This window comes from Dipodomys merriami, unplaced genomic scaffold, assembly GCF_024711535.1.
Source record: "Dipodomys merriami isolate MVZ:Mamm:240054 unplaced genomic scaffold, mDipMer1.0.p SCAF_42, whole genome shotgun sequence".
Taxonomy (NCBI): domain Eukaryota; kingdom Metazoa; phylum Chordata; class Mammalia; order Rodentia; family Heteromyidae; genus Dipodomys; species Dipodomys merriami.
In genome coordinates, this window is record NW_027205826.1 from 770704 (window position 1) to 798086 (window position 27383).

Here is a 27383-nt window from a genome sequence, read left to right on the forward strand (position 1 = left end):
AGGACAGCCCACGGGGCATGGCCACACCCTCCAAGCTGGGTGTGACCTCAGGCACCAGGGGCCCAAGACAAAGCAGAGCCAACAACCAGACAGATGCCTCTCTCTGTCTCTGTCTCTGTCTCTGTCTCTATCTCTCTCCCTCTTTCTCCCTCTCTCTCTCTCTCTCTCTCTCTCTCACACACACACACACACACACACACACACACACACACTGGACCCCTACAAGGCAGCCAGAGGCACTGAGCATCCCATGGGGGGGGGCAGGGCCTCTTATTCTCCTTAGGAGAGATTCTGAAAACCCCACTGGACCTCGTCCGCCTGTGGCTGCATGAGGCCGAACGGGTGTACGGCGACAAAATGGTAGACGAGAAAGACCAGGAGACGTTACACCGAGTCACCGTGGCCTCCACCAAGAAGTTCTTTGATGTAAGTCAGGCCAGCGGCCTCCCATGCAAGCGGGGGCCATGGTAAGCGCCCTTGGGGCCACCTTGGCCGAGAGCCGGGCCAGCTAGCTGACGCTGGTGGCAAAATATGGCAGAATCTCCACTCCTATTTTGGTATGGAAGTATCTGCACTCTTATTTCTAGGAACTCGGAGAAGAACTCTTATTTGCCAAGCCAAATATCTTCTGCCACTTTGCCCAGGGGATTGGCGATCCCAAATACTACCCTGTGACAGACACAGCTCAGCTGAATAAACTCTTGGTGGACGTCCTGGACAGTTACAACGAAGTGAACGCTGTCATGAACCTGGTGAGCGGGGCTGGGCGTGCGGAGGACTTCTCTCCTGTCTCCCTGAAGAACAGTCCCCCTGGTCCTGGGGAGCCCCTGCCCCTGCCAAGACCCGAGTGCCTGTCCAGACCTGTTTCTTCCTACACATAACAACTTAGGATAAAGCAGTCCAGCACCTGTGGCTCGCACCTGTAATCCTAGCCACTCAGGAAGCTGAGATCTGAGGAGCAGTTTGAGGCCAGCCTAGGCAGATGAATCTGAGTGATTCTTATCACCAATGAGCCAGCAAAGAGCTGGAAGTGGAGGCGTGGCTCAAGTGGTAGAACTCTAGCCTTGAAACAGCCAAGTGAGAGCACAAAGCCCTGAGTTCAAGGCCCAGTGTTAGCATAAACGTACGCAGACATACAGATATACATGAGGCACAGTAGAAAGCTAACAGGAGCTAATAAATTATTCAGGGCTTCTAAAGTAATTATTTCTCTTATTTTCCTTTTAATTCTTTTTTTTGGGGGGGGGAGTCCGGTCGTGGAGCCTGAACCCTGGGCCTGGGTGCTGTCCCTCAGCTCTTCAGCTCAAGGATAGCGCTCTACCACTTGAGCCACAGTGCCACTCCAGCTTTTTTCTATTTTTGTTTATGGGGTGCTGAGGAATTGAACCCAGGGCCTCATGCATGCAAGGCTAGCACTCTACCACTGAGCCATCTTCCCAGCCCCCTTAATTCTTTTTTTGTTTTTGGTCATGGGTCTTAACTCTGGGCCTGGGCGCTGTCCCTCAGCTCTTCAGCTCAAGGCAAGTGCTCTACTGCTTGAGCCACAGTGCCACTTCCGGTTTTCTGGTAGCTTACTGGAGATAAGAGTCTCATGGACTTTCCTGCCTGAGTTGGCTTTGAACCTTGGTCCTCAGATCTCAGCCTCCTGAGTAGCTAGGATTACAGGCGTGAGCCACCGGCACCCGGCCTCCTTTAAATTCTCTTGTTACTCTTCTCTCCTCCTTCATCCCCTGTCTGGGTCCTGAGACTTGAACTCAGGGCCCAGACCATATCCCTAAGCATTTTTGCTCAAGGCTAACACACTACCATCTGAGCCAGGCTCCCCTTCTGGCTTTTTTTTGGAGATTAATTAGGGATAAATAAGAGTCTCATGCATGGTCTTTCCTCCTTGGGCTGCGATCCTCGGATCTCAGCCTCCTGAGTAGCTAGGATGGAAGGCGTGAGCCACCAGTGCCCAGCTTTTGGGTCACTCTCGGCCGAGCAAGGGACGACTGGGAGCACCAGAGCCGCCACTCTTCCCAGGGCTGCATGGCGAGGCCGTGGGCTCCACACAGCCACCTACACGCCCTCCGGTCTCTGCAGGTGCTGTTCGAGGACGCCGTGTCCCACATCTGCAGGATTAACCGCATCCTGGAGGGCCCGCGCGGGAACGCCCTGCTGGTGGGCGTGGGTGGCAGCGGGAAGCAGAGCCTCTCCCGCCTGGCCGCCTTCATCAGCGCCCTGGACGTGTTCCAGATCACGCTCAAGAAGGGCTACGCCATCCCAGACCTCAAGGTGAGGGCGCGAGTCAACTGATGCTCGGGGAGGAAGAGAGGGGAGTGCCACCCCCCCTTCCTCAGACACCGTGTCACCACGCTACCATGCCTCCATCCACAGCACCGTGCCACCACGCCACCACACACACCGTATAACCACACCACCATGCCATCATCCCATAGACACCGTGTTACCACACCACCACACACACCATGTAACCACACCACCATGCCACAGACACTGTGCTACCACACTACCACCATGCCACTGTCCCACAAACAGCATGCTGCCACCACTTCCTTCACACAGACAGCATGCCACCACACTGCCATCCTTGTCCCAGGCAGGAGACAGCAGCTGGCTATGCCAGGGCACCTAGCTGCCATCCCATGACGTCCACAGCATCAGAGAGGCCAAAGGATTTGGTTCCCAGTCACTGGGCACCCTAAATTGTCCCCAGTTCTCCAGATTAAAGCATGCAAAGCCAACTGGGCGCCTAGGTGCACACCTGTCATCCCAGCCACCCAGGAGGCTGAGATCTGAGGACCACCATTCAAAGCCAGCCCAACCAGTGAAGTCCAAGAGTCTTTATCTCCAATGAACCTTCAAAAAGCCAGATGTGGAGCTGTGGCTCAAATGGTAGAGTGCCAACCTTGAGCAGCAAAAGCCAAGGGACAGGTCCTGAGTTCAAGCCCCAGAACAGACACACACACACACACACACACACACACACACACACACACACACACACACACACACACACACACACACACACACACACACACACACACACACACACACACACACACACACACACACACACACACACACACACACACACACACACACACACACACACACACACAGGAATTCAAAACCATTGCTGGATGTCGTTCTACATGCCTGAGATTCTGGCGGCTGCATTTCAAATTAAATAGACATTAGTGGAAGCAGCTCTCCCACGGCCGGGCCGTAGCACGCGGCTGAGGCTTTCCATTGATTTCTCCTTCCTGGAAATTTGCTCTCACAAGAAGCTGCAGGTGCATCAAACACTCTTAGTCCAAAGCAATTCACCAGGCTTGAGAAGAGACCTGGACCAAGCTAAGCACCCATGCAGCCATGTCCCCTGCGTCCGTGCCAGGGCCGCCTCGGTGGGGCCAGGACCACGCCAGACCCACCTCAGGAACCTTCCCCGTGGCACAGGCCCTGTGCCAGTTGCGGCTGGGGGCTCGCATGGATCTGGTCTGGAGCTCAGGGATTGGGATCCCGTAGACACGAGGAGAGTCGGGGTGGTGGGGACAAGAACAAGCCGCGCCGGACACTGCGCCAGCCACTAGCCTCTGGTAAGGGGCTGCCAGACGTTTTTTTTGTTTTGGTCAGTTGTGGGGCTTGAACTCTGGGCCTGGGCGCTGTCCCTCAGCTCTTCAGCTCAAGGCGAGTGCTCTACTGCTTAAGCCACAGTGCCACTTCCAGTTTTCTAGTGGTTTATTAGAGATAAGAGTCTCACGGCCTTTCCTGCCCAGGCTGGCTTTGAACCGCAATCCTCAGATCTCAGCCTCCTGAGTCGCTGGGAGGACAGGCATGAGCCTCCGGCGCCCAGCTGCCGTCTGGTGTTAAGTCCTGGCGAGAGTCTTTGCACACTGGGCCTCCGGAGCCCGTGGGTGAGGAGCGTCTCTGCGGACCATGGAGTCGGCGCCAGGCTGGGGTCCCTGCGCGATCACGCACTGGCCTGATGCTGCTTGGAGTCTCCATCCCGAGCTGAGTACCGTGCTGGGCTTCCTCCAGTCTGTTAGCTGAGCTGCACTGATTTAGGCTCCTGAGCACACCGTTCTCTTTGCTCTGCCTCGGTGGGGATTTTCTTCCTGACCCCTTGCCTCAGGGCCCAAGGCGGGTGTTGGGTCCTAGCATTGTTCTGGGGTCCTCAGCCACAGCGGCTCTGAGATCCGGTCTCAGGAGAACCATCACCCGCACCACCGCCACCTGCAGCAGCAGCGGCATCTTCATCCACACGAGTCTCTTGTCCGAGGTGTGTGTGTTGGTGCAGGCGGTGAGCCCAGGCCTCCCATGTGGGATGTGACCGGTGTGGCACGGCGTGGATGGGACAGTGGTCCCGACACAGCACGAGGCCATGGTGTGGACAGGACAGTGGTCCTGACACAGCACGGGGCTGCGGCGTGGATGGGACAGTGGTCCTGATACAGCACAGGGCCGGAGCGGGAAAGGGCTCAGGCACTGGCCCTAATGGATGCCGGTGCCGGGTGAAAAGCCCACCTGGAAGTGTGGGTAGAGGGAGGACAGAGCTGCCCCGTCCCAGGGTCGAGCCAAGGCCACGAAGACAGAGAAAAACGGAACGGGGGGGGTCTGCACCTGGTGAACCCCACAAAGGCCGGCAGCGTGTGGGTGTACAGCTGTGGGATGCCGCGTGGGGAACCCTCAGATGTTCCCTGCCCCCTCCTCACATCCTTCACCCCCCACCCCCCTCCCCCAGGCCAGGGGGGAGCGGCTCATTTCCCTGAGCCGGAGCAGCTCCCTGGCCTCCCTGGCCCGCAGATGTGCGAAAGGAAAGGGCCAGGGCAGCATCAGGTGCAGAAGAGGCGGGAAGCGCACCGCGCACTCGCGGGGCCCGGGGCCTGCAAAGCAGTTAGGACTTCAGGCGTGAGCCACCACAACCAGCTAGCGTCTTCCATGAGTAGCTAGCAGTGCCTTTATTGTCTGGTTTTGGGGTGATTAGGGGTCAGGGGCGGGGGGGGGGGTCCTGGGGCTTGAACTCAAGGTCTGAACGCTGTCCCCCAGTGTTATTCACTCAAGGCTAGCACTCTATCACCTGAGCCACGGCTCTACTCTCAGCTTTTTGCTAGTTACTTGGAGATCAGAGTCTCACAGACTTTCCTGCCCAGGCTGGCTTCAAACGTCGACCCTCAGCTCTCAGCCTCCTGGGCAGCCGTGTGGCGGCAGCGTAGCTGTGTCTTTGCTCTTTGGGCCTGAATGCAGTGCCACCCGGGCAGTGCACCAACCCCGCCTGGGCTCCAGCAGGGCTGTGGCCAGCGGCCTCCGGTGTTGGACTCGGTGCGTCTCTGTTGTGTCTAGCTGGACCTGGCCGCGCAGTACATCAAGGCGGCGGTGAAGAACGTGCCCTCAGTGTTCCTCATGACGGACTCCCAGGTGGCGGAGGAGCAGTTCCTGGTGCTCATCAACGACCTGCTGGCCTCGGGGGAGATCCCTGGGCTGTTCGCGGACGACGAGGTGGAGAACATCATCTCCTCCATGCGGCCGCAGGTGAAGTCCATGGGCTTGGCGGACACGCGGGAGGCGTGCTGGAAGTTCTTCATCGAGAAGGTGCGCAAGCAGCTTAAGGTAAGACCCCCAGCACCCCAAGGCTTGAGTCTGTGCCCCCCTGAATTGAGACCATCTCTTCCCAGGCTACTGGGGGCCATGGGGTGGGGGGCTCGAGCCTGGACATTGTTCAATGCACGATGTCAGAGCTAGCTCAGGGCTGGAGAAAGTATTTCCTCACTTAAGCAAGTGTAAGGAGGTAGACACCGCTTGGCTGTCAGCACTCCTGGACTCCTTCGGTACAGCTGAGAGCCCCTGGGAGCCTGGGGTTTGTCCTCGGAGTTCAGGTAGAGTGACTGTCCCTGGCAGAGGTCAGCCCCAGCCCTGGTAGGCATCTGTGGTGGTCACCTGATGCTATAAGAGCCAGCGTCCCGTCCAGCATTGTCTCTGACCCACAGTTCCCTTGGTGGATCCTAGCCGTGGGACCAGAGATCCCACAGCCGCTTCCTGACCCGCCTCCTCAAGGCTGCCAGCATCCTCATCTCCAGAGAGGGCTGGGAGATGTGTACATGGCCCTAGTCCCATGCAAAGGGCCACACTTCCAATGAGCCAGACCCGCAGCCATGAAGGGAGAAACCAGAGAATGAGGAGGGTGGCGAGGCTGAGGCTCCGTGAGAGGGACGGCCCTCCTCCCGCGAAGGGACCCGAAGGCCTGTCCCCCGGCACCTTCTCCAGCGGGGTGGGGGTCTCAGGGTCTGTGCCGGGAGCTAGGCGCTGTCCTCCAGGGCCCGGGGGAAGCCCTCATAGGAGGGATTGAAGCTTCCTGGTCCCCAATCTCCATCCGTCCCGCGTGGAGGCCCGTTCCCCACCTCTCCCTCGTCTGCGCTTTCCTTCACAGCACCGTCAGGGTGACGCTGGGGTCTGGCCGCCCTTCACACCCCAACGCAGGACTGCTTCCCCAGGCCAGGGGACGCTCCGGCCTGCGTCTCATCTCTAGGTGGTCCTGTGTCTCCCCTGCGTCTTATCTCTAGGTGATCCTGAGCCTCCCCCGTGTCTCACCTCTAGGTGATCCTGTGTTTCTCCCCTGTGGGTTCCATCCTTCGAGTGCGAGCCAGGAAATTCCCTGCCGTGGTCAACTGCACGGCCATCAATTGGTTCCACGAGTGGCCGGAGGATGCTTTGGTGTCTGTCAGCGCTCGCTTCCTGCAGGAAACGGAGGGTATCCAGGTGAGGCAGAGACGGCATGGGCTCAGATTCCCAGTCCCCAGGCCCAGCCAGGACTCCGCACAGAAACCAAAAAAGCACGCATTCATTGGTTGAACACATTTTCAAATTAACCGGAATTAAAACTGAGGCCCCCTTGAACCACTTCCAGGACACAGCTCCAGGGCTGGTCTCGGAGCAAGGCAGGCCAGATGTCTGGGGAAAGTCAGGACACCTGAGATCTGACAGGAGGAGAGGCTGAGTGATGAGCGGGGAGCTGGGCGGCCCGGGGTGACGGGCCCACGTGCCCCTCACAGCCAGAGGTGAAGATCTCCATCAGCCTCTTCATGGCCTACGTGCACACCACCGTCAACGAGATGTCCAGGGTGTACCTGGCGACCGAGAGGCGCTACAACTACACCACGCCCAAGACCTTCCTGGAGCAGATCAAACTCTACCAGAACCTGCTGGCCAGGAAGAGGATGGAGCTGGTTGCCAAGATCGAGAGGCTGGAGAACGGCCTGATGAAGCTGCAGAGCACGGCGTCACAGGTAGGGGGCGCGAGGCCTGCAGGACACAGGCTCACACGTGCGCACGTGCCTGCACACACGTGCACGCACACACGCACGCCGTTGTGGGCGGTGGTAGCAGGTACAGCGGCATGAACGTGACTCTCTTGCCACTGAGGACCCATCCTTCCTGGTCCCGGTGAGGATGCGTGCCCCCGTGAGGACTCGGGTGGGAAATGCTTGGGTAGCGGCGTGGGGATCAGGGAGGGCTGCTTCTCCAGTCCCGGGCTGTCGGTGGGAGGCACGGCTCTCACACCCCATTCACAGCCCGGTGCCCGGCTCAGAAAGCATCCCAAGGCTTTCTCTCCTGTTGTATTGATTTTTCACGTCCGCTTCCTGGCTTCCACACTGGACAGTGGCCTGCCCCCTGCCTCGGCCAGGGACAAGCGGGGCACTCACACCGGTTCCCAGAGAGCTCTCCTTTCCTGTCCCCCTCCATCTGCCCACCAACCCCGAGAGCCCCGGACACCCATACACCTCCAGCGCCTCAGCGCTGAGACTCGGGGGACTTGTTTTATCTGTTCACCCAGAGTGCCAACCCCCAGAGCACCAGGAACTGTCTTGAAGAGGGCCATGAATACAGAGTCAACGCTCAAACAGACTTGACCTTTGAGATATTGAAAAGATGCTCAACCCACATGCTGGTAGCTCACTCCTGTAATCTTAGCTACTCAGGGGGGACTGAGATCACCGTTCGAATCTAGCCCAACCAGAAAAGTCCATGAGACTTTTTGTTGGTGGTGGTGGTTGTGGGGCTTGAACTCTGGGCCTGGGCGCTGTCCCTCAGCTCTTCAGTTCAAGGCTAGTGCTCTACCACTTGAGCCACAGCGCCACTTCTGGTTTTCTGGTGGTTTATTGGAGTTTCACAGATTCTCCTACCTGGGCTGGCTTTGAATCAAGATTCTCAGATCTCAGCCTCCTGAGTAACTAGGATAACAGGCATGAGCCACCCGCACCCAGCTCCATGAGACATTTTATCTCCAGTTAATCACCAGAAAAGCTGGAAGTGGAAGTGTGAATGGTAGAATGGCCCACTTTGAGCCAAACACTAAGATTCAGCACCCTGGCCCAGAGTTCAAGCCCCAAACCCCTTCTACTAACAATAAAATTGAAAAAGAAATGAGTCCCTGGGAGTCAAAAGCCACCAGCATTCTATGGCTCTGCTCAGCCCACAGAGGGTTGCTCTGCCGGCCACGCCCACTTTTGCCCATCCCCGGCCTCTCTGTCGTAGGTGGATGATTTAAAGGCCAAGCTTGCCATCCAGGAGACTGAGCTCAAGCAGAAGAATGAGAACGCTGATAAGCTGATCCAGGTGGTTGGTGTGGAGACCGAGAAAGTCAGCAAAGAAAAGGCCATTGCGGACGAGGAAGAGGTCAAGGTTGAGGTCATCAACAAGGTAGGCAGGGTTGTCCAGCCAGGCCCCCAGCCTCAGGTCTCCTTGCCACTCAGGAGGCTGAGATCTGAGGATCATGGTTTGAGGCCAGCCCAGATAGAAAATGAAAGCCCAAAGCCGGTGGCTCACACCTGTCATCCTGGCTAGTCAGGAGGCTGAGATCTGAGGATCACTGTTCAAAGCCAGCCCGGGCAGAAAAGTTCATGAGACTCTTATCTCCAATAAAAAGCAGGACTGACGCCTGGCCCCACCCACTCTGGCAGCTGAGGGGTGGGCTCCTGTCCTCCCTCCCCACCCCACACAGGCAGGAGTGGACAGCCCTGTGCTGACTCTCCCTTCCGTCCCACTGCCTTCCAGAACGTGACTGAGAAACAGAAGGCTTGTGAGACGGACCTGGCCAAGGCCGAGCCAGCCCTGCTGGCTGCCCAGGAGGCCCTGGACACTCTGAATAAGGTGATGGGGGCATCAGAGAGGGGAGGGGGGCGGGCGCTGGCCGCAGGGCCAGCAGTGACCCTCGTGTGGCTTGGGGCCTCGCAGAACAACCTGACAGAGCTGAAGTCCTTCGGGTCCCCCCCGGACGCCGTGGTCAACGTGACGGCCGCCGTCATGATCCTGACCGCGCCAGGCGGCAAGATTCCCAAGGACAAGAGCTGGAAGGCCGCGAAGCTCATGATGGGCAAAGTGGACGCGTTCCTGGACTCCCTGAAGAAGTTTGACAAGGAGCACATCCCCGAGGCCTGCCTGAAAGCCTTCAAGTGAGTCGGGCCGGCTCCCCTGAGTCGGGCAGCGCTGTGTGGACGGCCCCGCCCGAGTCCTTCCCGCCGCTGGGCCTGGGCTGAGCGGAGGGAGGAGGACGCCAGCGCAGGCCACCTTGTGAGCCGCCAGGGTTGGGGGAAGCGTGCGTGGCTCCCAGGCGGCTGCACCTCCATCTCCCGCTTGAAGAGAGCCGGGCAGACGGAAATGAAGCAGCAGCCTCCCCAGGGGCGCCTCAGGCAGAGGCACACGCCACACAGGCCTGGCACGGGAAACCCTGGGCCACCGGACCACAGAGAGCCTGGCCTCGCACAGAGGCCTGGCCCTGTCCCGGGAGCAGACCCCAGCCTGCTCACGCAGACGCACACTTGAGTGAATGCACACGCGCATTGTGCACTCTGGTGTACACACACATGCACATGCGCACATGTATATGAATGCAAAGCATTGCACACACATACTAAGAGATGTGTGTGCCATGCACACACATAGGGTCACATACATACCTATATAGACACCAGCCAAGACACACACAAATGCATGACATCTGTGCACACGTGTGTGCATCTGTGTGCCCACAAACACATGGGCTCACATGCATTTATATACACACAAGTACCACTGTGGAACATCCATACACTGCATATGCATTCCCACATGCACGCAGGCTTGCACACATACACACACAAGTACTGGTGTGGACATCTATATATGCTGCATACGCATTCCCACATACAGGTAGGCTTGCACCCAGAGACACGTGTGTGAATGCGAGGTGTCTGTACCCATATTGTATATGTGTGCCCGTGTTCACACGTGGTGCATGTGTACACAGCATACATGGTGGGGAGTGCCCACATGCACTCAGCCTCACACATACAGTGCCCATTTGGTTTTTTGTTTTTGTTTGTTGGTCCTGAGGCTTGAACTCTGGTCCTGGGCACTATGCCTCAGTTCTTCAGCTCAAGATGATTGCTCTACCATTTGAGCCACAGCACCACTTCAGTTTTCTGGTGGTTTATTGGAGATAAGAGTTTCATAGACTTTCCTGTCCAGGCTGGCTTTGAACCAAGATCCCCAGATCTCAGTCTCCTGAGCAGCTAGGATGACAGGCGTGAGCCCCTGGTTCCCGGCTCAGTGCTCATTTGCTGGGGCTCTGTCTCGCACGGCCCCAGGGCTGCCTATGGCTCCCTCTGGAGTGGCCTGGGACTGGGGAAGGGACTGGGTCTGTTGTCAGAGCTTCCACTCACAAGGTAGTCCATTCTGGGAATGACCCACAGCCCCCAGAGGCGCACACTTGAGGGAGACTGATAGGGTTAGTAGGGAATCATCTGAAGTATATTACAGTGTAAAGGCAGGGCGGGGTGTGGCTCAAGTGGTGGAGTGGTCACACAGTAAACACAAGCCCTGAGTTCAAATCCCAGAACCACTTAAAAAGTGAAGATGAGAAAATAAGACAAACCTGATAGATCTACTACAGCGTGCAGCTGCGCTCAATGTTCTATGAGTGTGTGCATGTGAGTATGTGTGCATGTGAATATGTGTATGCGTGTCAGTGTGTGTTAGTGTATGTGTGTATGTGTGTGTGTGTGTACGTGCATAATCCAAAGCCTTGCACATGCTAGCCAAGAGCTCTACCACAGAGACACATCCCGACCTACAAAAAATGTTTTTGGTATATTTCTTTCCCATTTTTTTTTTAGTCTTCCATAGTTAAAATGATATTAAAAACACAACTATTTGTGCTGCTACAAAAGCACAATGGCTTAGGATACATTGTATATATGGATAGAAATGTCCCAAGGAAGCCTCTCATTGTACAACTAATATGTGCTGAAAAATATTATAAATAAAACATAAACTGGAAAAAAAAAAAAAAGCACAGTGGCTCATGCCTGTAATCCCAGCTACTTGGAGGTGGAAATCAGGAGGACAGTAGTTCAAGTCTAACCTGAGCCAAAAGTTCACAAAATCCCATCTTTTAAAAATGGAGCACACAGTGGTAGAGTGCTTGTCCTGTGTGCATGAGGCCCTGGGTTCGATTCCTCAGCACTACAAAAGCAGAGAAAGCCGGAAGTGGTGCTGTGGCTTAAGTGGTAGAGCGCTTGCCTTGAGCTGAAGAGCTGAGGGACAGCGCCCAGGCCCAGAGTTCAGACCCCATGACCAACAAAACAAAAAACAAAAACTGAGCACACTAGTATGCACCTGCAATCCCAGCTAAGCAGGAAGTATAAATAGGAAGATCAGAGACCAGGCCAGCCCGGACATAAATGCAAGACTCTAGATGGAAAAAAAAGCAACAAAACCAAAAAAGGGCTGAGGTGTGGCTCAGGTGCTAGAGCATCTGCCCAGCAAGCAAAAACAAAATCATCCTTCCTCCACCAAAACCAAAGCGAGAGCCCTACTGCCCTTCCCTCACTTTCACTTTAGAGGTCAGATACTTGCTTTTTTCTTTCTTTCTTCCTCACTTCTCCACAGGAGAAGTACTGGGTACGCAGGGCTTCACACTCCGCTTAATCTTTTTTTTCTTTTTTCCACCAAAAACATGGCGGGGGTAGGGGTGGGAGGGAAGTTGCTGTACCACTCGAGCCATGTGTCTACTTCGGGCTTTTTGCTGGTTAATTGGTGATAAGCATTTCAGATTGATCTGCGGACTTTGAATCCCGATCCTCAGAGCTCAGATTCCTGAGCAGCTAGAATTAAGACATGGGCCACATTTTTTTTTCTTCCTTCTTCTGTCACCATTAAAGTAACAACAACAACAACAAAAACTCACTATGGTGTCCAGGGTGGGCTACAGCACCCCGCTAGCCCTGGGCAGCAGGGCGCTGGGGCCTGCTCCCTGCAGAGCCCGCCCAGCACCTGTTCCCCTGCCAGGCCCTACCAAGGCAATCCCACCTTCGACCCCGAGTTCATCCGTTCCAAATCCACGGCTGCAGCCGGCCTGTGCTCCTGGTGCATCAACATCGTCCGCTTCTACGAGGTGTACTGCGACGTGGCGCCCAAGAGGCAGGCCCTGGAGGAGGCCAACGCAGAGCTGGCAGAAGCGCAGGAGAAGCTGTCCCGGATCAAGAACAAGATTGCGGTAAGTGCCGGCTCAAGAGCCCCCCCCCCCCCCCCCCCCCCCGCCCAACTCCCAGCCACTAGCTCATGCTGCCTGCCGGTCAATACCTCGGTTTCAAATGCGCCAGCTCAGCCTGCCAGTGTGAATTATTCAGCACCAGGGGAGACTGCAGGCCGGCGTCGGGACCAGAGAGCCTGTGGGCATATGTGGGCAAACAGAGATGATACGGGCAGGGCTGAGACCAGGACTTTGCTGGGCACCTGCTCACCGTCCTCCCACCCAAAAGGAGTCTGTCCCGGACTGACCTTGCTCTGTCCTCTCAGGGCTGTGATGGTGAGAGCCTTCCCATTACTACTCCAGGGACTTTCCCATCTGTTTTCCCAGGAGCTCAACGCCAACCTGAGCAACTTAACATCAGCATTCGAAAAAGCAACCGCAGAGAAAATCAAATGTCAGCAGGAGGCGGATGCCACTAACAGGGTTATCTCCCTGGCCAACAGGTAGCGGGGCCTCCCCAGACCCACCCCTCCTGTCCCTGAGCCCCCACCACCAAAGGAATAACCGAGGCCTTTCCAGGACTCTGGGGCAGAGTATGTCCCTGAGCACCGGAATCAGCGGCTGCTGGAGTCTCCCCGACAGCCCTCTCTCCCTGTCTTTTCTCACACCCGGCACAGAGGACAAGGGTGGTGCCAGGCAGCTGTGTGGTTCAGGGAAACGACAGGAAAGCAGTCTGCGCGCATGCCCAGTGTTCTGTGCGTGCCAGTCCCGTGGCTGGCGCTCTACCACTTGAGCCACAGCTCCACTTCCAGCTTTTTGGTGGTGAAGCAGTAGCCTGGTGGCCCCAGGCTAATGGTCAATGATTTGCTTATGGACCCTGGGAGGCCTGGGAGAGTCCAGGAGCCTGGGGTACTGTCACCAGGGTGGGGTGGACACCAAGCTGATGGCCCGAGAAGCACAATGTGTATGCCAGAGGCCCCGCTCCCCTGGGGCCCAGGCCTGTGCCCTCTGGACACAGCATGGTCCTGGGCTGCTATGGCCCCAACCCTGAGCTCTGAAGCACTGGGTGACGCCACCCGGTGACACTGGAGTGAGGGTGTGCGTGCGCATGGTACCCGGGGCCACATGTCTCTCCCCAAAGCATTCATCCCCGAGTCCCCCAACACCCCGCTGCTGAGGACTTAACTTGGAAGTCTGCAGACGGGGCTGCCATCGAGGGGAGCACACCGGGGCCCCAGCCGCTGCCGCCTCGGTTCCCTTCCAGGCTGGTGGGAGGACTGGCGTCAGAAAACGTCCGCTGGGCGGAATCGGTGGAGAACTACAAGGTCCAGGGGGTCACGCTGTGCGGGGACGTCCTGCTCATCTCCGCCTTCGTCTCCTACGTGGGCTACTTCACCAAGAAGTACCGGAACGAGCTGATGGAAAAAATCTGGATCCCTTATGTCAACAGCTTAAAGGTGAGACGCACAGTCCTGTTCAGGACGCGGGGTTCGGGGAGGCCCCTCGGCGCCCGCGCCTCCCCCGGCAAAGGCTCAGCTCACAGGGTCCGGCCTCTGACTGCAGGGCAGGGCAGGGCAGGGCGTTACTGGCTGGGACCGGGCTCCCCAGCGAGCGGGGAGGCCGCAGCCCCATTCTGAGGACGCGCACCCCGGCCGGCAGGTGCCCATCCCCATCACAGAGGGCCTGGACCCCCTGACGCTGCTGACGGACGACGCGGACATTGCCTCCTGGAACAACCAGGGCCTCCCCAGCGACCGCATGTCCACGGAGAACGCCACCATCCTGTGCAACACGGAGCGCTGGCCCCTCATCGTGGACGCCCAGCTGCAGGGGGTCAAGTGGATCAAGAACAAATACGGCAGCGCACTCAAAACCATCCGCCTGGGACAGAAGAGGTGCGGTCGGGCGGCCAGGGGGCATGCGGAGACATGGGCGGGCGGGCTGAGGGCGGGCAAGCAGGAATGGCCCCGGCATGAAATCAGCCGTGCACCAGTGGCTCCCGCCTGTCATCCCAGCCACTCAGGAGGCTGAGCACTAGAGGATTATGGTTCAAAGCCAGCCCACACTGAAAAGCTCACATGACTCATCTCCAAATGAAATAGCAAAAAGCTAGAAGGTAGAGGCATGTCTCGAGTGGTAGAATACCAGCCTTGAGGGAGAAAGTCCAAGATAGATAAATGAATATCATAGTAATACTACTAATAAGTTAAATTAAATCAGGCCCTCTCCCCTCTGATCACTGTGTTCCCAGACTCGTGGTCGGGCTTGTGTCCTCCTAGGCTATGGCTTGGGGAGGCGATGGGGGGGCTCCAGGCTGACATCTTCTCCTTTTTTTTTTTTTTTTTTTGTGGGTCATGGGGCTTGAACTTTGGGCCTGGGCGCTGCCCCTCAGCTCCTCGGCTCAAGGCGAGCACTCTACCACTTGAGCCACGGCATCACTTCTGGTTTTCTGAGTGGTTTATTGGAGATAAGAGTCTCACAGACTTTCTTGCCCAGGCTGGCTCTGAACCGTTACCCTCCTCAGATCTCAGCCTCCTGAGTAGCTAGGATGACAGGCGTTGTGCCCCCGGCGCCAGCTTCTCGCATGGTTTTTGTATCCTCATCCCTCATGAAAGCATGGCTGTAGCCGTCGGGCACCCACGGCCACGCCTGTCAGGCCTCCTGTCCTGGAACGGGGGTTGGGGTCCAGGCCTGGGAGCGAGGGTTGGGGTCCAGGCCTGGGAGCGTTTGGCCCCTCCCTTCTTCACCTCCATTCCCACAATCCCCCCGGGTTAGTTGGGCAGGAAGCCCCTCCACACTCCTCAGGAAAGGAGCAGCTGTTGGGAGGGCTGGGCTGCCTGCCGGCTTCCCGCTGGCCTCACGGCCCCCTGCCGGCCCCTCTCATCTCCCCTGGCTTCTGTGCTGTGCCCGCAGCTACCTGGACATCATCGAGCAGGCCATCTCGGAAGGCGACACACTCCTCATCGAGAACATTGGTGAGACCGTGGACCCTGTGCTCGACCCTCTCCTGGGCAGGAACACCATCAAAAAGGGAAAGTGAGTTGTTTCCAACAGACCAACCTCTGCCACCCCGGGAGGGAGGGAGGGAGGGAGGGAGGGAAGGGGGGGGATCGTGGGGACGCAGCAGGGGCTGGGTGTGGAATCCAGCCCTGGGGGCTCCCGTGCAGCCCCGCCCCCTGAGGCCCAGCCTGGCGCCGCCTCCTTTTTCTTCTGTGCATTTTGAAAATCTTGAGTTGCAGTCCATATGTGTATATTCGGGTGAAGCTGAGCACCGGCAGCTCACACCTGTAATCCCAGCTGCTCAGGAGGCCAACCCAGGCAGGAAAGTCTGTGAAACCCTTATCTCCAATTAACCACAAAAAGCTAGAAGTGGAGCTGTGGCTCAAGTGGCAGAGCACTAGCCTTAAGTTAAAAATATCAGGGACAATGCCCAGCCCTAAGTTCCAAGTCCAAGGATGCACACACACTCTTCTGGTGAAATGAACCACAACGGAGTCTGTGTGGTTCGTGGCATTTCCACACCCCAAAAGGAAACCTGACAGCTCTCGCTCTCCATGTGACCAGCCCGGCCCTACACAACTACAGATCTAGTTCCTGTCCCTGAATTTCCCCCTCCAGATACTTCATAGAAGAGAATCACACACAATGGGTACCTCATCTGCTCTTTTCACTTACACATGTAGTAACGTGTAACCAGCACGCCCTCCTTCCCATCCATGCTGAACAACATCCCACTGCCCAATAAACAGTTCCATCTAGTTCATCCAGTCATGAGCTGATGAGTTGAGCTAGCATTCCTTTTATAGTATATTAAAAAAGTAAACTGACTTTAAAAATGTAAATATCAGCTACTCAGGAGGCTGAGATCTGAGGATCATGGTTCAAAGCCAGCCAGGGCAGGAAAATCTGTGAGACTCTGATCTCCAATAAACCACCAGAAAACCAGAAGTGGCGCTGTGGCTCAAGTGGTAGAGCGCTCGCCTTGAACTGAAGAGCTGAAGGACAGTGCCCAAGCCCAGAGCTCAAGCCCCACAAAAAGTAAATGTCAGCCAATAGAAGTCACTTTTGGGGTTGGAGGCATGGCTCAGGTGGTAGAACACCAGCTAGTTAGCAAAAGCATAAGATAATGACTTTGAATCCCAGTCTTGGACAAAAAACCAAAACAAAAAAGCAGGGCTGGGAAGGTGGCTCAGTGGTAGAGTGCTTGCCTTGCATGCATGAGGCCCTGGGTTTGATTCCTCAACACCACATAAGCAGAAAAAGCCAGAAGTGGTGCTGTGGCTCAAGTGGTAGAGCGCTAGCCTTGAGCTAAAGAGCTGAGGGACAGCGCCCAGGCCCAGAGTTCAGGCCCCACGACTGACCAAAAAACACCAACACACACACACCTGATACTGTACACTCCGAGAAGAGCCTGGCATGAGTCTTGGTACCTAATGGGTACTGAAGGGGTGTAGCCAAACAGAGGCCTCAAAAGTGAGCTGAGCTAGAGAGAGGGCAGAGCGGAGCCGCAGTAGAAAAGCAGCCGCAGCCTGGCCCCGTCCGCTCCGCGCCGCACTGGGCTGGCAGAGTCTCTGTCCTGGCTCCCTGGTGAGCCCACCAGGCAGCCAGCTGCGTAAATGCCACCCTTGCAGGTGAGAGCTGTGCACGAGGGAAGGAGACCTGTCCCAGGCCAGGCTCTGGGGCAGCTGGGGGGGCTCCACGGGGCACTGACCCTGTGGCACCGGGGCACCGCTGCCAGGCTCTCCCTGCCCGCCTCTGCCCGCCTGCAGGTACATCAAGATCGGTGACAAGGAGGTGGAGTACCACCACAACTTCCGTCTCATCCTGCACACCAAGTACTTCAACCCGCACTACAAGCCCGAAATGCAGGCGCAGTGCACCCTCATCAACTTCCTGGTCACCAGGGATGGGCTGGAGGACCAACTGCTGGCCGCCGTGGTGGCCAAAGAGCGCCCAGATCTGGAACAGCTGAAGGTAATGGGCCTGAAGGCAGGCCACAGGTCACAGGTCACCGATCATGGGTCCTTGTGGACCCCAGGGTCCTCCCGCTCCTCTGACTCGTGCCCAGCATGCTGTTGCTTCTTGTCCCAATGTTCCCCCGCACTGAACTCTGAATCAAATACCGCACAGAGGTCCCACCTTCCCCCCCCCACCACCACCATGGGCTACGCGGTGACCTGCGTCGCTGGCCAAACCCCCAGCTCGGGCTCTGCCACCCCTGAGGCTCAGAGGAGCCTCTTTGCCCTTCTGATTCGTCCCTGAGGTCTTCACAATGGGGAGTCTGAGGCCTTCCTCAGGGCTCCAGGCACCCCTGTGCATGCCGGCACACACACACACGCGCACACACACACACACACATACATATATATACACACACATGCACACACATGCATGCGCACGCACACACACACACACACACACTGCAGCTCCAGGGAGGCCCAGGCGACTTGCTGGGTCTCTGCTGCTCCTGCAGGCAAACCTCACCAAGTCTCAGAATGAATTCAAGATTGTCCTCAAGGAACTGGAAGATTCGCTCCTGGCCCGCCTGTCAGCTGCCTCCGGAAACTTCCTGGGAGACACGGCCCTGGTGGAGAACCTGGAGACCACCAAGCACACGGCCAATGAGATTGAGGAGAAGGTGGGCAGCCAGCCTCCCAGGGGCACAGGGAGGCGTGGCAGGGCACGGGGAGGCGTGGCAGGGCACAGGGAGGCGTGGCAGGGCACGGGGAGGCGTGGCAGGGCATGGAGGGAGGCATGGCAGGGCATGGAGGGAGGCGTGGCAGGGCATGGAGGGAGGCGTGGAGGGCATGGAGGGAGGCGTGGCAGGGCATGGAGGGAGGCATGGCAGGGCATGGAGGGAGGCGTGGCAGGGCACGGGGAGGCGTGGCAGGGCATGGAGGGAGGCGTGGCAGGGCATGGAGGGAGGCATGGCAGGGCATGGAGGGAGGCGTGGCAGGGCACGGGGAGGCGTGGCAGGGCATGGAGGGAGGCGTGGCAGGGCATGGAGGGAGGCGTGGCAGGGCATGGAGGGAGGCGTGGAGGGCATGGAGGGAGGCGTGGCAGGGCATGGAGGGAGGCGTGGCAGGGCATGGAGGGAGGCGTGGCAGGGCATGGAGGGAGGCGTGGCAGGGCATGGAGGGAGGCGTGGCAGGGCATGGAGGGAGGCGTGGCAGGGCATGGAGGGAGGCGTGGCGGGGAACAGGGAGGCGTGGCAGGGCACGGGGAGGCGTGGCAGGGCATGGAGGGAGGCGTGGCAGGGCATGGAGGGAGGCGTGGCAGGGCATGGAGGGAGGCATGGCAGGGCATGGAGGGAGGCGTGGCAGGGCACGGGGAGGCGTGGCAGGGCATGGAGGGAGGCGTGGCAGGGCATGGAGGGAGGCGTGGCAGGGCATGGAGGGAGGCATGGCAGGGCATGGAGGGAGGCGTGGCAGGGCATGGAGGGAGGCGTGGCGGGGAACAGGGAGGCGTGGCAGGGCACGGGGAGGCGTGGCAGGGCACGGGGAGGCATGGCAGGGCATGGATGGAGGCATGGCAGGGCACGGGGAGGCATGGCAGGGCATGGAGGGAGGCGTGGCAGGGCATGGATGGAGGCATGGCAGGGCATGGAGGGAGGCGTGGCAGGGCATGGAGGGAGGCATGGCAGGGCATGGAGGGAGGCGTGGCGGGGAACAGGGAGGCGTGGCAGGGCACGGGGAGGCGTGGCAGGGCACGGGGAGGCATGGCAGGGCATGGATGGAGGCGTGGCAGGGCATGGAGGGAGGCATGGCAGGGCATGGATGGAGGCGTGGCAGGGCATGGAGGGAGGCGTGGCAGGGCATGGAGGGAGGCGTGGCAGGGCATGGAGGGAGGCGTGGCAGGGCATGGAGGGAGGCGTGGCAGGGCATGGAGGGAGGCATGGCAGGGCATGGAGGGAGGCGTGGCAGGGCATGGAGGGAGGCGTGGCAGGGCATGGAGGGAGGCGTGGCAGGGCATGGAGGGAGGCGTGGCAGGGCATGGAGGGAGGCGTGGCAGGGCATGGAGGGAGGCGTGGCAGGGCATGGGAAACTGTCTTGAGTAGCAAGAAGCAAGGGACAAGGTACAGTCACATGGGTGCTGCACCAGGGTGCTGAACACCTGGGCTGTGTACCCCCACTGCTCAGGGTCTGGGGTCCCTCCTGACAGATGGGGCCTCAGCGTGTAGTCTTTCCACTTTCTGTCCACTTTCACCCATTGGTTTGCTCTCAGGTACAAGAGGCGAAAATCACAGAGGCTAAAATCAACGAGGCGAGGGAGAACTACCGGCCTGCGGCGGAGCGCGCCTCCCTGCTGTACTTCATCCTCAACGACCTCAACAAGATCAACCCCATCTACCAGTTCTCCCTCAAGGTCTCGAGGCCTGCCGTGGGCCCGGCCCACACAGGGGCTTCGGGGCGGAGCGGGGGCCCGGGGGGCGGAGCAGAGAGCGGGCGCCCATCATCCGCTGCCGGCACCCTGAGAGGCCGGGAGTGGGGGGCCTCCACCTGCGCTTCCCTAGTGACCCCCCGCAGGAGAGAGGGGCAGCCGGGGTCCAGCTTGGGGGTTCCACCCCGCAGGCCTTCAACGTGGTGTTCGAGAAAGCCATCCAGAAGACAGCGCCCTCGGATGAGGTGAAACAGCGTGTCATCAACCTGACGGATGAGATCACCTACTCCGTGTTCATGTACACCGCCCGGGGGCTCTTTGAGCGGGACAAGCTCATCTTTCTGGCCCAAGTGACCTTCCAGGTAACACCCAGGAAAAATATCCAGGAAAATAACCAATGCAAGATAGGGCTATCAATGTGTGGCTCAACAAGTAGAACATCTGCTTGTGAGTACAGAGTCCTGAGTTCAAATCCCAGTACTGCAGGGAAAACCAAGCTAAATGCAGGAAGGCAGGTGGGAAGGGCTGATGGGCTAGGATTTTCACTTAGAAGAAACATCTGGAAGCAAATCTGAGAAACGGAGGCTGCGGGCTGCCAGGGGGCCCCTGATGGGCTTCCTTTTGGGGTGATGAGACACTGTAGACTAGACCACAGTGTCAGCACAGCACTGGGTCCTGTGTCATGCTCAGCATGGTTAAAATGCTGAGCTTGGTTCGGAGCATTTTACCACCATTCTAAAAACACAAGTGATGGGCTGGGAAGGTGGTTCGGTGGTAGAGTGCTTGCCTAGCAACGCGTGAAGCCCTGGGTTTGATTCCTCAGTACCACGTACACAGAAAAAGCCGGAAGTGGCGCTGTAGCTCAAGTGGTAGAGTGCTAGCCTTGAGCAAAAAAGCTCAGGGACAGTGCCCAGGCCTTGAGTTCAAGCCCCGGGACTGGCAATAAATAATAAGTGAAAAGAAAACACAAGTGATGATAAAGTTTTGCCTCGGGTCACATGGGCAGAGACGGTGTGAATCCTCTCTCAGGGGCAGGATGGTGTGAACCCTCTCTCTCAGGGGCAGGATGGTGTGAGCTCTCTCAGGGGCAGAACAGTGTGAACCCTCTAAGGGGCAGGACGGTGTAAGCCCTCTCTCTCAGGGGCAGGACGGTGTGAGCCCTCTCTCTCTCAGGGGCAGGATGGTGTGAACCCTCTCTCTCAGGGGCAGGATGGTGTGAACCCTCTCTCTCAGGGGCAGGATGGTGTGAGCTCTCTCAGGGGCAGAACAGTGTGAACCCTCTAAGGGGCAGTACGGTGTGAGCCCTCTCTCTCAGGGGCAGGATGGTGTGAGCCCTCTGTCAGGGGCAGGACGGTGTGAACCCTCTCTCAGGGGCAGGATGGTGTGAGCCCTCTCTCTTAGGGGCAGGATGGTGTGAACCCTCTCTCTTAGGGGCAGGATAGTGTGAACCCTCTCTCTTAGGGACAGGATGGTGTGAACCCTCTCTCTCAGGGGCAGGATGGTGTGAGTCCTCTCTCAGGGGCAGGACGGTGTGAACCCTCTCTCTCAGGGGCAGGATGGTGTGAGCCCTCTCTCTCAGGGGCAGGATGGTGTGAACCCTCTCAGGGGCAGGATGGTGTGAGCTCTCTCAGGGGCAGAACAGTGTGAACCCTCTAAGGGGCAGGACGGTGTAAGCCCTCTCTCTCAGGGGCAGGACGGTGTGAGCCCTCTCTCTCTCAGTGGCAGGATGGTGTGAGCCCTCTCTCTCTCAGTGGCAGGATGGTGTGAGCCCTCTCTCTCAGTGGCAGGATGGTGTGAGCCCTCTGTCTTAGGGGCAGTACGGTGTGAGCCCTGTCTCTCAGGGGCAGGATGGTGTGAGCCCTCTCTGTCAGGGGCAGGATGGTGTGAGCCCCTCTCTCTTAGGGGCAGGATGGTGTGAACCCTCTCTCAGGGGCAGGATGGTGTGAACCCTCTGTCTTAGGGGCAGGATGGTGTGAGCCCGCTCTCTCAGGGGCAGGATGGTGTGAGCCCTCTCTCTTAGGGGCAGGATGGTGTGAGCCCTCTCAGGGGCAGGATTGTGTGAACCCTCTCTGTCAGGGGCAGGATGGTGTGAGCCCTCTCTCTTAGGGGCAGGATGGTGTGAGCCCTCTCTCTCAGGGGCAGGATGGTGTGAGCCCTCTCTCAGGGGCAGGACAGTGTGAACCCTCTCTCTCAGGGGCAGGACGGTGTGAGCCCTCTCTCTGTCAGGGGCAGGATAGTGTGAACCCTCTTAGGGGCAGGACGGTGTGAGCCCTCTCTCTGTCAGGGGCAGGATGGTGTGAACCCTCTCAGGGGCAGGACGGTGTGAGCCCTCTCTCTTAGGGGCAAGATGGTGTGAGCCCTCTCAGGGGCAGGACGGTGTGAGCCCTCTCTCTCAGGGGCAGGACGGTGTGAGCCCTCTCTCTCAGGGGCAGGATGGTGTGAGCCCTCTCAGGGGCAGGATGGTGTGAGCCCTCTCTCTTAGGGGCAGGATGGTGTGAGCCCTCTCTCTTAGGGGCAGGATTGTGTGAACCCTCTCTGTCAGGGGCAGGATGGTGTGAGCCCTCTCTCTTAGGGGCAGGATGGTGTGAGCCCTCTCAGGGGCAGGCCGGTGTGAACCCTCTCAGGGGCAGGACGGTGTGAACCCTCTCAGGGGCAGGACGGTGTGAGCCCTCTCTCTGTCAGGGGCAGGATGGTGTGAGCCTTCTCTCTCAGGGGCAGGATGGTGTGAACCCTCTCTCTCAGGGGCAGGATGGTGTGAGCCCTCTCTCTGTCAGGGGCAGGACGGTGTGAGCCCTCTCTCTCAGGGGCAGGACGGTGTGAACCCTCTCTCTCAGGGGCAGGAAGGTGTGAACCCTCTCTGTCAGGGGCAGGACGGTGTGAACCCTCTGTCTTAGGAGCAGGACGGTGTCAGCCCTCTCTCTCAGGGGCAGGATGGTGTGAGCCCTCTCGGGCAGGACGGTGTGAGCCCTCTGTCTTAGGAGCAGGACAGTGTGAGCCCTCTCTCTCAGGGGCAGGATGGTGTGAACTCTCTCTCTCAGGGGCAGGACGGTGTGAGCCCTCTGTCTTAGGAGCAGGACGGTGTGAACCCTCTCTCTTGACCAAACCCGAGGACCAGAGAGCACTCATCTTGAGGGCTGATGACCCTTCTAGACCCTTCCATCCACCGACGGCAGGCCGGCAGCGAGTGTGCACCCTCCCTCCCCAGGTCCTGTCCATGAAGAAGGAGCTGAACCCGGTGGAGCTGGACTTCCTGCTCCGCTTCCCCTTCAAGGCGGGGGTGGTCTCTCCGGTGGACTTCCTGCAGCAGCAGAGCTGGGGCGGGATCAAGGTCAGCCTCCACACACAGCCCTAGGCACCCCGAATCCCACGAGGTCTCCACCAAGACTGGGCCCGGTGCCCACGCCTGCAATCCCAGCTCCTCCAGAGGCTGAGATCTGGGGACCACGGGTCAAACCAGTCAGGGATGGGGTGGGCGGGGGCGGGGAGGGCACGGGAGGAAGGAGAATGTTAAGGACGAGTTCAAGTCCCTCTCACATACGCCGAAGCAGGGGTGATAGATTAAACACTCAGGACAGAGTGAGTGGAGCAGAAGCAGCTGCTGGCTTCCAGAAGACTCTGCCCTCCTGTCCTCTTCGAGGGTGACACTGCTAGGCTCCCGCTGCCCACCCAGCCCCCCCAGCCATCGAGGGTGGGAGCCCCCCAGCCTCCCCCAGACCCCCATCCTTTCTTCCAGGCTGGAAGGGCACAGTGCACAGCCACCTCAGACTCAGGCCCTCAGGTCCCCTCCTGTCCTCCGGCCCTCTGTGAGGCAGCCTCGCTCCTGGAGGGGTCCCCCCTCGCTCCTGGAGGGGTCCCCCCGCCCCCACACTGGGCTCCTGTCCCCTGGAGGCAGGACAGGAAGGACAGCGCAGCCCCGCCACCGTGGCCTCTCAAGGACCGGGAGGACGAGGAGGTCGGGGAGGGTGGCCACTGACCCGGGGAGGGTCAGCCGCACCTCCGCGCCTGCCCCAGGCCCTGTCAGAGATGGACGAGTTCAAAAACCTGGACAACGACATCGAAGGGTCCGCCAAGCGGTGGAAGAAGCTGGTGGAGTCGGAGGCCCCCGAGAAGGAGATCTTCCCCAAGGAGTGGAAAAACAAGACAGCCCTGCAGAAGCTGTGCATGGTGCGCTGCATGCGGCCGGACCGCATGACCTACGCCGTCAAGTGAGTGGGCGCGGGGGGGGGCCGGTTCTGGCTAACTCTCCATGTCGCCCATGTGGTCAGCAGGACCCCCCCCTTTCCACTGGTCTGGAAGAAGGGACATGCTGTGACATGTCACAGGGGCTGGGGGAGATCTCCATGCCAGACTCGGATGTTGAAAGACAGGTGAATGCCCTCCACATCCCAATGGGGTCCTTCTTAGGGTGTTTGGGGAAAAACTGTCCACCGGTTGATTCTCAGTTCCTCAGCGGTTCACGCTAGTGGAGGCCGGTTCCAGCGAGTTGGCATTTTGCTCTGACCCTGCTGTGTTAGAACAGGGTGTGGGGTACAACGCAGAAGGGACCCATGCCAGGTCCCAGGGGTGCACACCTATAACCTTAGCCATGCAAGACACTGAGCTCCAAGGACTGTGGTTCAAAGCCAACCCGGGCAGATCCAAGGGACCCTAATCCCTAGTGAACCAGCACAAAGCCAGAAGTGGAGAGCAGAGCACCAGCCTTGAGCAAAAACATGAGGCCCTGAGTTCAAGCCCCAGTCTGGGCACAGAAGAAAAGGAAGGAGGCGCCAGGAAACTGTTCTCACGGTTTCTGTGGCTGAGTGCCTTCTGCCCTTCTCGCCTCTCCTGGGGGCCTGGACGCAGCCAGATGTCCCAAAAAGACACCAGCAGAATGCCCCAGGGCAGCGCGGGCTCTGACCCCCCTCGCTGGTTATTGTCAGACCAGGAGTGGTGAGGAGGAAGCAGAGCGCAGAGCTGGGCAGTCCTGCCCTGCACGCCTGCAGGACAAAGCCAGGCAGCCTGCGAGAGCCCTGGGGGAGGCCGGCCCTGGGGAAGGCCGGCCCTGGGGGAGGCAGGCCCTGGGGAAGGCCGGCCCTGGGGAAGGCCGGCCCTGGGGGAGGCAGGCCCTGGGGGAGGCCGGCCGCGAGGGTCTGGGCAGGAGGAGCAGGGCTTCAGCTCCTCCTCACCCTGCAGCACTAACTCATCTTTGGACAATGACCCTGGGCACAGCCAAGGTGATTTCGTTTCCTCTCTGCCCTGGCGCAGCCCTTCCTCGGCCAGGTCATGACATCTATGTTCTAAGTGCATTGCAAAGGACTGAATTAAACCCAGGTGTTCAGAATGAGTAGCCCCCCCCACACACACACACAAATCGCCCCTAACACCAGCCCAGGAAACTGCCCGGTCCAGCAGACACCAGGGCAGAGTCAGGACCCCGAAAATGCTGGCAAGTGGGGAGCAGAGGGAAGGGAAGGGGTGGCGGCTGGCTAGAGATCAAGTTCCCAGCCGAGACCCGCACACCTGGGCCTGACATTTCTAGTCTGACCAATCCAGCGCAGGAGAGCCACTGAGAAACTCGCCTCCCGGTAGGCAGATATCTGAAAGCTAAAGATGGCGCCCTCCACCCCAAGTTTCCCCTGGAGGGGTCCCCGGAGGCCTCTTGGGACCTGTGGGGTCGAGCTGAAAAGCTAAGGTCCTGGTACCCACAGGTACAGAAGAAGGTGTCTGTGTTCTAACGCTGCCTTTCCTCTGAGCCATCCAGCCGCTGTGTGTAGCCTCCAGAAATGCTGCTTCCTCTTCATGTACCTGTCCCCCGTGACCTGTGCACCTGTCAAGCCAGGGCCAGTGATCGTTCACTGGGCCGGGCCCCTCTGTGCCTCCCGAGGCCTGGGGGGAGGGGGTGCCGTGGCACTGGGCACTGGGCCCAGGATGGACGCACGCAGACCCTGCCCCCCAGAAGCCATTGCTTCCTGTCTAGTCCTCCCGGAGGCGGCCCAGGCTGCCCCTCACCCCTCACACTGGTCCAGGGCAGCTTCCTCTGCCCCAGGGCCTCACCCAGCCCCATCCCCTACCTCTCCCCCCCCCCCAGGAACTTTGTGGAGGAAAAGATGGGCAGTAAGTTTGTGGAAGGCCGGAGCGTGGAGTTTTCCAAGTCCTATGAGGAGAGCAGCCCGTCCACGCCCATCTTCTTCATCCTCTCCCCAGGGGTGGACCCCCTGAAAGACGTGGAGGCCCTGGGTAAGTCCTGCTGCCCCAGGTCGACACACAGGGCGGGGGGGGGGGAGCTGCAGGGAGGGGCCACGCACGCGCATTAGGCCCATCACATCCAAAACAGAAAGACCAGTGTGGGTGAGGGTAGGGGAACTGAGGGCACACCCCCCAGCAGCGATGGGCAGCGACACAGCTGCTGGGGAAAGAGTTGGGTGAGTCCTCCCTCCACCGTGCACAGAATCACCACACAACCCAGCACATCCACTCCAGGACGGACGCACACACACACACACACACACACACACACACACACACACACACACACACACACACACACACACACACACACACACACACACACAAAAACCACAGAGGAAGAAAAGACACACACACACACACACACACAAAAACCACAGAGGAAGAAAAGACACACACACACACACACACACACACACACATACACACACACACACACACACACACACACACAAACCACAGAGGAAGAAAAGGAGCTGGTGAGCAGACAGACTCGATGTGGACACACACACACACACACACACACACACACACACACACACACACACACACACACACACACACACACACACACACACAAACCACAGAGGAAGAAAAGGAGCTGGTGAGCAGACAGACTCGATGTGGTGCAGCCATGCTGTAGAACACTGCTCTGCCAGGTGGGCGGTGGCCAGCTGCTGGGGGAGGGGCGACGCGTGGGCACGAGAGCCCTGGGGGGGGAGTAAAGCGCAGCCATCGCACAGCATGACAAGCGTCCCGAATGTCGCTGAGCTGGCCACGCGAGATCCTTTAAACAGCAATCCTGATGTAACATGGATTTTCCCAGATAAGGTGAGAAGCTGGTGGCTCACGCCTGTCATCCTAGCTATTCAGGAGGCTGAGATCTGAGGGTCACGGTTCAAAGCCAGCCCGGGCAGAAAGGTCTGTGAGACTCTCATCTCCAATTAACCACTCAGAAAACCAGAAGTAGCACCTTGAACTGAAGAGCTGAGGGACAGTGCCCAGGCTCAGAGTTCAAGCCCCTGGACAAAAAACAAAAACAAACACACAAGGCCTCTGCGGGGACTGAACCTCTCAGTGAATTGCCCGCCCCAAGCTCTTCCTGTGTTCCTTTCTTTAGGGAAGAAACTGGGCTTCACCATAGACAATGGGAAGCTCCACAACGTGTCTCTGGGGCAGGGACAGGAGGTGGTGGCCGAGAACGCCCTGGACGTGGCTGCGGAGAACGGGCACTGGGTCATTCTGCAGGTGGGGACAGCCCAAAGCCTGG

At 58.7% G+C, this 27383-nt stretch overlaps 1 protein-coding gene across 3 annotated transcripts in view; it reads left to right on the plus strand.

The window, feature by feature from the left end:
• Dnah17 (dynein axonemal heavy chain 17) overlaps window positions 1-27383 on the plus strand; it is a 96668-nt gene that overhangs the window by 62550 nt on the left and 6735 nt on the right. For 2 of the 3 annotated variants that reach the window (XM_069992869.1, XM_069992871.1), the window contains exons 52-73: window positions 265-426; window positions 588-752; window positions 2083-2274; window positions 5344-5610; window positions 6595-6756; window positions 7050-7283; window positions 8533-8697; window positions 9052-9147; window positions 9232-9449; window positions 12325-12532; window positions 12896-13011; window positions 13773-13965; window positions 14168-14403; window positions 15422-15544; window positions 17278-17482; window positions 17982-18146; window positions 19733-19873; window positions 20080-20250; window positions 23094-23216; window positions 23900-24093; window positions 25956-26104; window positions 27234-27361. In XM_069992869.1, coding sequence (XP_069848970.1) covers window positions 265-426; window positions 588-752; window positions 2083-2274; window positions 5344-5610; window positions 6595-6756; window positions 7050-7283; window positions 8533-8697; window positions 9052-9147; window positions 9232-9449; window positions 12325-12532; window positions 12896-13011; window positions 13773-13965; window positions 14168-14403; window positions 15422-15544; window positions 17278-17482; window positions 17982-18146; window positions 19733-19873; window positions 20080-20250; window positions 23094-23216; window positions 23900-24093; window positions 25956-26104; window positions 27234-27361 — 3813 coding nt within the window. The remainder of the gene's footprint in view (window positions 1-264; window positions 427-587; window positions 753-2082; window positions 2275-5343; window positions 5611-6594; window positions 6757-7049; window positions 7284-8532; window positions 8698-9051; window positions 9148-9231; window positions 9450-12324; window positions 12533-12895; window positions 13012-13772; window positions 13966-14167; window positions 14404-15421; window positions 15545-17277; window positions 17483-17981; window positions 18147-19732; window positions 19874-20079; window positions 20251-23093; window positions 23217-23899; window positions 24094-25955; window positions 26105-27233; window positions 27362-27383) is intronic. The other variant, XM_069992872.1, reaches the window with a different exon arrangement.